This window comes from Cebus imitator, unplaced genomic scaffold (assembly GCF_001604975.1).
Source record: "Cebus imitator isolate Cc_AM_T3 unplaced genomic scaffold, Cebus_imitator-1.0 Scaffold828, whole genome shotgun sequence".
In the NCBI taxonomy this organism is placed as follows: Eukaryota; Metazoa; Chordata; class Mammalia; order Primates; family Cebidae; genus Cebus; species Cebus imitator.
In genome coordinates this window covers 182,978-191,345 of record NW_016108143.1, presented here as the reverse complement: position 1 = coordinate 191,345, position 8,368 = coordinate 182,978, and the positions used below count along the sequence as shown (strand labels likewise).

At 33.9% G+C, this 8,368-nt stretch overlaps 1 protein-coding gene across 5 annotated transcripts in view; it reads right to left on the bottom strand.

The window, feature by feature from the left end:
* ATP11B (ATPase phospholipid transporting 11B (putative)) overlaps positions 1-8,368 on the bottom strand; it is a 119,095-nt gene that overhangs the window by 17,960 nt on the left and 92,767 nt on the right. For all 5 annotated transcript variants that reach the window (XM_017520383.2, XM_037735532.1, XM_037735533.1 and 2 more), the window contains 4 exons: positions 8,117-8,255; positions 4,314-4,379; positions 3,349-3,452; positions 1,994-2,159 (listed from right to left, as the gene is read on the bottom strand). In XM_017520383.2, the coding sequence (XP_017375872.1) occupies positions 1,994-2,159; positions 3,349-3,452; positions 4,314-4,379; positions 8,117-8,255 (475 nt within the window). The remainder of the gene's footprint in view (positions 1-1,993; positions 2,160-3,348; positions 3,453-4,313; positions 4,380-8,116; positions 8,256-8,368) is intronic.

The following is an 8,368-nucleotide window of genomic DNA, read 5'->3' as shown; positions in this document are numbered from 1 at the left end:
CGAGACTTACAAATTGCCCAGGCTGGAGTGCAGTGGTGCAGTATTGGCTCACTGCAACCTCTGCCTCCCAGATTCAAGCGATTCTCATGCCTTAGCCTCCTGAGTAGCTGGGATTACAGGCATCGGCCACCATACTCAGCTAATTTTTCTATTTTAAAAATTTTTTAGTAGAGACAGGGTTTCAGCATGTTGGCCAGACTGGTCATAAATCCCTGAGCTCAAGTGATCCGCCCGCCTCAGCCTCCCAAAGTGCTGGGATTACAGGTGTGAGCCACTGCACCTGGCCTCAAGAATTAAGTCTTTAAAACAATGCCATTCACGTATTTCGGGAAAATATAACTGTATTTAGGCCAAAAAGGGTAGAAAAATTATTCTCCGTAAAGATCTGGAAAATAAGTGTAATGGACAAAGTATTAAAAATAGTACTCTTTTATTATAATTTTTTTTCCAGAAGATCAGGAATAGTAAAATAGGCAAACTTTCTGATATATATTGAAGTAAAATATTGCAGAGTGGAAAAGTCTGTCCACACTGATATAAATATATATGCATGAACAGATAACCAGATTATGCAAATTTTTTAGCCCCATTTGGAGATCAGTATCACAGAGCAACATTCACATCCTCATTTTACTTATAATGATACCTGTTTTAGTGAGGACCAACTATATTCAGGCTCAGTGTGAGGTACTTCATACTCATTTTCTCTAACAACCATGTAAAGTGCTAATTATTTTTCTGATTTTATAGAGGAGGAAACTGAGGCTTAGTGAAGCGACTTGATCAAGGATATACATAATGAACTGTTGAAACAATATCTGAATTCAAGTTTGTCAGGCGTCACAGGCCTATGCTGTCTCAATGGTGTGAACGTGTATATTGGCTAGGATTCAGCTGTCAAAAGCAAATAAATGCTATAGAAATGCTGTGGACATGACCAACTGAAATTAAAACTAATGCACTGGTCAGGAAGTCTAACTCACATCACTAAATGTTTAGGAAGTAGTTTTTCTATGTGTAGGATGAATATACAACTAAATTTCCAAAACTGAAACAAAATTCACTTGGCATGTTACAGCATGTTTAAAAAATCTCAACCTGAGAAGAACTAAATAATTAATAAACTGAGTGTTTATCAGGGCGTAAGAGTTGACCAGAATATATTTTTGAGAGTATTTATCCAATACTATGATATAGTTAAAAGGACAAAGTGAGAGATTTCTAGCTCATGTACTAGTCAAATATATAAAAAAGGCACATTCAACTAAACAGATACTATTCTTGAGCATCTACTATGTATTTGAAAATTATTTCATTTAATCTTCACCACAAAGTTAACAAAAGATATTTCTAGCCTAAGTTTACCAATGAAGAAACTAAGATTCAAAGTCACAGAGATACCAAGTGGCAGACCTGGGATTTGGGCTGAAATCTATCATGCCCCAAAGATTCTTAAGCACTATGTAATGTACTGCTAATATTTGCTGTCGTTTAATATTTATTAATCAATGTTTACTGACATAATGTATTTTTTAAAATTCGATTCTGTAAAAATTATTTAGGTTAAAGAACTTATTTCATACTTTTCTGTTGAAAATACTGTAATCAGAAAAAAAAATGACTCAAATTCTTATGTTTCTAATGACATTGGCTACAGATCTTCATTATATATCTGATAGAATCCTGTGATATTACTTTAAAAATATTTACTATTATTATCTGGATATAACTTGATAGCTTCATACCTAAAAACAAAGTTTTATTAACAATACAATGTAATTTTTAAAAAATTTTTAATTTATCAGTAGTCACAAAATTAATAGAAATAGTAAGAAATAATTTCAAAAATATCACACTGGACAATGTTTATGTCACAAAATACTTGAAACAAGAAAGGCTAATTTTCTATGTTTGACATAAGCAAATTATAATGACAGCTATTCATCATTAAAGATCCCTAACTAAAAAGATATTGAATATAAAAAGCAGTTACCTGTGCCTTTTCAGTACTGGTAGGATAGAGGTGTCGGTCAAATACCTTCTTTATAATATCAAGAAACAGACACGTAACAACCATGAGGATTATGGCAAACCAGGCAGAACCACTTGAAAGGAGCTGAATAAACACAAAGTACATATTCTGGGAGCCCAAAAATGGCCTGCAAAGAAAGACAATATGCTTAATAAAAGTGGAAACTGAAAGAACTTAAATCAGGACATCATGTAAAGACGCTATATTTGAAAGTTTAAGTACTCCAAGAAAATGTTCAAAATTGAAATCAGTATAAATTAATTAACTGAACAACAAAACAAAATAGGCTTTAGTTGTTAAAAATAAAACAACTATAGTTTTTTTACGAAAATAGCAAGCAGTTGACCAGATAACCCTATCTTAGTGGTGGTGTGTCAGAAGAATAATGTAGTAATACAGACTTAAGGGACGAAGCAAGTAAGAACAAGTGGGCAACAAAATATTTTAGAAGACTGATTATCTAAATCTTAGGATGAAAAGCTTTATTCGGAGGCTCTTCTTCAAAAACATATTTTAAAATTAATGTACTCATAAATACTAGTTTTACACAGTAATAGGTGTTACAAAGGTATTCTTTTTGGGTTTTTGCATATACTACCTCAAAAGAATATGGTGCAATATAGAAATATTCATGAGAGCATCCTTTTATGATCCTAAATAGAAGTTAATGTTTAGCTAATCCAAATTTTTTTGGCCGACTTTCAGAAGTTTTTGTCTGATAAATGGATCAAAGGCATAGCAGGCAAATGTAATATAAATTCTCCAAAAGAGAGACTTCAGTTGTCCATCACTTTACCAAGGAATCTCAGGAGAAAAATTAATTTTTAATCTATCAGAGTAGCTAATTGAGTATCTGATTCTACCAAGAAGATGATGCATACTACTTACTTTTGTGAGAAAAGTTAATGATTAATATTGAATGGTTCTATGTGACTTATTTTATTGTACACATTAATACATAAATACATAACTAATGTAATGAAAATTGTGATATAAGACAATTGGGGTTTAAATCTTGGCTTTGCTACTTTTTTGTCTTTGTGACCCTGAGGTTTAGTTTCTACATAGAAAAAAAAAGGGGGAGATAATTATTGTGATAAATCAATATAATCTTATATTAAAAATCCAGCAAAATTGTAGATATTTTTAAAAAGTTAGTTTTTTTTCCTGTCCGATCAGTAAGATCAACTGAAAGAAGTAAACTTACCAGGAGTCTCCAATCTATTATGAGCAGAATATGTTCATAATGTAACCTGTCACAATAAATGTTTATTATCATTGACGCAATACAATTCAAATACAATATATTCACTCACCAGAGAATCCCTCCATAAAACAAGGAAAATACAAAATAAAAGATAATAGATCCCCAGGTAACAAGATGGTTGATCCAAGTCCAAAAATGAGTTTCCAGAGCCATCTAAAAAAAAGTTTTTATATCCTTAGAAATATAAACAAATAAAGCTTTCCCGTAACCTTTCAGATAAAACTCAAGAATAAACACAATTACAAATATCTAAAAGTTCCTCAGAAGATAGATATAATACCTCAAAATCCCTCACAGATAAATGTGAATGAAAAAAAGTCCTAGTATAAGATGAAATATTTTAAGTTTATCATGCTTTTCTTCTGTGAGGAAGCAGCATTCAAATTTCATGTGATTATTTTCAACTCCATGGCCTAAAACAAATTATGTCATCTTGCATTATACACAGAGAAGCAAAATTTTAGAGATGTTTAAAACTGTGATCATAAAAATCAGCTGAGGCTTCCCAAAATAGTAAACTTAAAAAATAATTTTTTGATAAAAATTTAAGTGAATTATTAAAATGGTAATCAGTGAAATTATTCATTATTGAAAATGGAAAAAGGAAAAGTATCTGTGGATAAAGAATTGAAGAAAATTAACTAATTGGCCGGGCGCGGTGGCTCAAGCCTGTAATCCCAGCACTTTGGGAGGCCGAGGCGGGTGGATCGCGAGGTCAAGAAATCAAGACCATCCTGGTCAACATGGTGAAACCCCGTCTCTACTAAAAAATACAAAAAATTAGCTGGGCATGGTGGCGCGTGCCTGTAGTCCCAGCTGCTCAGGAGGCTGAGGCAGGAGAATTGCCTGAACCCAGGAGGCGGAGGTTGCGGTGAGCCGAGATTGCGCCATTGCACTCCAGCCTGGGTAACAAGAGCGAAACTCCGTCTCAAAAAAAAAAAAAAAAAAAAGAAAATTAACTAATTATGTAAACACTTGCAAGGTGTGTCCACATTTCTCATTTCAGTACCATACCTTTACTGTGACTGTAATAACCATGACTGTGAAGACTAAAGTGCCAAATGTCCAGTTTCCAAACATCTGAACAGAAAGAACACACTATTACATCATGTGCTAACATAATATTAAATGAAGCATCAGTTAAAAAGTCACTTAATTCTCTACTAAAAAACACTTGAATTATTTAAGCCAGGTACATTTGAAACTGGTGACTACATTCATAAAGTTAAGAGTATGAGAAAAAACAGCACAAAGCATTATTTAGATACGTATATGCTCCATTTAGAACGGTGGGTCTCAAGTGGGGGTGATTTTGCCTCTGTAGGGACATATGGTGAACTCCGGCAACATTTTTGGTTGTTGTAACTAGGGGAGCGAGTATACGTATGTGTTGTACTAGTATCTAGTGGGAAGAAGCTAGGGACGCTGCTAGGATGAGCCCCCACCACAAAAAATTATCCAGCTCAAAATACAGTAATGCAGAGGTTGAGAAAACCTGATTTGGAGGGTAAGAAGAGGAGAAGACTGAAAGGAACAGTCAAAAACATTAGGAACTCAAGGTAAGCTACAGACGCTGAGAGAAGATAATGTGGCAGGAAGGAAGGCTTCATAAATTGCATCCAATGGTCAAGTTCGTAAGTTCTGAGACATGTTCTTGAATTTAGCAATGCAGAAGTGATCGTGGCCGTAAAGAACATGATTTTAATACGAGTACCAGGGGTGAAAGCCCCACTGGAGTACTTTCAAGGGAGAATCAGAGGTCAGGGAGTAGATGTGAGAAAAGATAACTTCTTCGAGCTGGAACAAGTGGTCGTGAGCCAAGGCAGTGTGTTTTTTATTAGAAGTTGGGAGATCTTAGAGCATGCTTGTATGGTGACTGGCGTGATCCAACAGGGGATGAGAGATTGATGGTGAAGCAAAGAGAGAGGAAAACTGGAGGAGCAAAGTCCTGGCTTAAGCAAGAAGAGGTTTAACAACAAAGACAAAAATCTTTTATCAGGTTTAACCATACATCTCTCTATACAAGATTTACCTTCCTTAGAGTTAATTAGTTGTTCAGTTTGTCAGTATAACTCTCTCTTTACTATACACTGATTATAAGCTATGACCAACTGCTGGATGGTACCATAAGAAGCAAGATATCGTTTTCTGTTCTCTCCTAAGGTACAGCTATATCTAACTTTCTATTAAGTTCCATTAAATATCCCGGAATACTGTTAGTGCTTAAATTTTTGTCTCATGAATAGATGAGTATACAGGGATATTTTATAATGAACTAAATCAAGATTTTTTTTTTAACCATATAACCTTTTATTAAAAAATCGGTATCTACCTATAGGAATTAAGTTATATGTGTTCTTGAGTGACCTGACTGGTAACTATGGTAGTTAAATCATTCAAATTGAAATAAAGCTAGAGCATTCTCTGTGGAATACAGATACAATATAGTATGTACTTCTTGTCTTAACAGAGCTCTCACTATTTGGTTAGGTTTCAACAGTTGATGATATGTATAGTATGAAAAAAATTAAGGATAGGAAATAAGGGGAGAAATCATTAAAAATTCAAGAGAAAATAGTAGTAAACACTACACAAAGGTTTATTTTTCTTTCTCTCAAAATTACAAGCTGAAATTTCATCTCCTCAGTCTACCTTGTAATAATGCTCATTATTTACCTGCAGCTAATCTGGTTTAAATGCTTAATGGTCTAGAAGGCTTAATGAAGGGATGAAGAATTACTTTTTCTTGCTTAATCCTTTCTTTTCCATTTAATTTTTAATGAGGTGGTATAGTGTATAATGTTTTTTAGAATGGTGCTGAGGGTCTGACAATTCCAAAATCTCTACTGGATAAGTCAAATTGGATTTTTTTTGGAGAGATGGGATCTTGCTATACTACCGAAGCTGGTCTTGAATTTCTGGGCTCAAGTCATCCTTCCACCTCAGCCTCCCGACGTGCTGGGATCACAGGCGTGAGCTACTGTGCCCAGCCCAAAGTGGAATTTACATCCTCTGATAGCTTTCTACTTTTTCTACCAATCCTATATTTTTTGAATTTTAATTATTTTAATTTTCCGAACTGGGTACACTTCCATAAAGAAAAGAAACATTATTAATAATAGATACTTTCCTTTGAATTCCTGTACACTTTAGTAAAACAAAACAGAAGAAACTTCTTATTTGGGCAGGATCTCATTTTAAAGAGCAGTTAGCTACTTTGTAACTGAGAAGAAATGGAATAGATATTAGTGTTTGGGTCCCTAAGTTAAAAAACAAACCAAATGAAGATACAAATTCCTTTTTCTGAACTCTCCTCCCCTTCCCTCTTAATCTGTCTGGTTCTCCCCCCATGATTTCAGGTGAGAGTGAGCATACTCACTCCTACGTTTATGTATGTGATGGCGCTTGCACGATGGTAAGACTGTGCAGAAGGGCGCCAGGCTCACAGTTGCTTCTCTCAAGAACTGAGAATCAAGACTAAGCATGGAGGTTTTAAAGTTACATCAATCTGTGTTTGAATTCTATTACCTTCATTTGCTTACTGTGTGAACTTAGGCAAGTTTCTTTCTAACATGCAAAAATTAATATTTTTCTCAGAGTTATTATGATTTAATAAGCTAATACATGTAATGTACCAGGCATAGAGAAAATACTCAGTAAAAGGTGGTTATTATTTGGGAAGTGCTATAGCCTTCATGCTGCAAGATTCACATTTTTATCCACAGCAGACTAAATATGTGCTCAAAAGTGAAGTGGCAATTATATTTACTGCCTATTCTACAATACAAAGTGATTTGCGTGGTTAAGGCCTCTACGTTTGAAACCCATTTCCTTTATTACATTGGTGTATTTTATTATTAGTTTACTTGCTCATTTTCTGCATCCTTCATAAGATTCTAAGCTCCGTGACCAAGTTACTCACTCTCATATTTCCAGAGCCTAGTTCAGTACTTGGGAATGGCTGTCTTCAATAAAGATCTGTTGAGCAGATAAAACCTTACATTCTTCCAATTGTAAATTTTCTATGTCTGTATCTCCGAACATATTGTGTAATTCTTAAGTGGTGGGAAAGGAAAAGGGAAACTAAAAGTGACGACCATTTCCAGTCCACCAGAGGCCCTACCACTGCTGTCATTTCTTTTCTTCCTGACCCATTTAGCTAAGCCTTGAAAGAGAGGTCTAGCTCTGCCAAGCATCTCTCAACATAAGCACCCCAATCAGAACACAGTGCAACAGTGTAATGTTAAAAACACACTATTTCCTAATTTCATACTTCAGAAAAGTGGCCAAATTAAATATTAAGTTATGACATCTACTTAGAATTGTGTGTGTGCAGTGAAGAGTGTGTAGCATTTCCTAAGTAAACAACAATGCAATTAAAAGCAAATAAACACTAAGTCCTCATTTCTCATCTGAAAAATGGGAGTAATAATACCTCTCTAACAAGATTATTGGAAGGATTAATGGAGAGGGGGCATATAAAGTACTTAGTACAAAAAAGTACCAAAAAAATGGCAGCTATCAATAAAACACAATTCCAAAGTGAATAGTATGCAGGGGCAATAACATATTCTCTGTGTGAGCTAATTTCTGAATAGAAAAATTGTCTAGTAACTTGAGTTTCATTTGGAGATTACACTGCATTGCCTATTTTCATTTGTATGAAACATTTTTAACAAAAAAATTTTAAATATTTTTATATTTGCATTTTAATACTTGAAATTCTATAATTTAAATTTTACTTTTTCAGGACAAAAGTTATTTTAAAAACCCATAATATATTAACATGCATTCTTTAAAAAAGTTATATACTTTACCTGGCCATTTCCAAGCAGAGAGGTATCTTTCCCTATTAGTAAATAGGATCCAAAAAAGAAAATAAAGGCATGACTAAAACCCAGGATGGTCCAATAAAGAAATGTTTTAATACATAAGAGGCGGTTTTTACTAATGTCTCTGTTAAAAAGAAGAGAAAAAGAAACACATTAGGAATCATTTATTATTTGCCTACTAAACAATTATTGTAATTTGATAGTTAAAAGACAATATAATTTTTTTTTTTTTTTTTT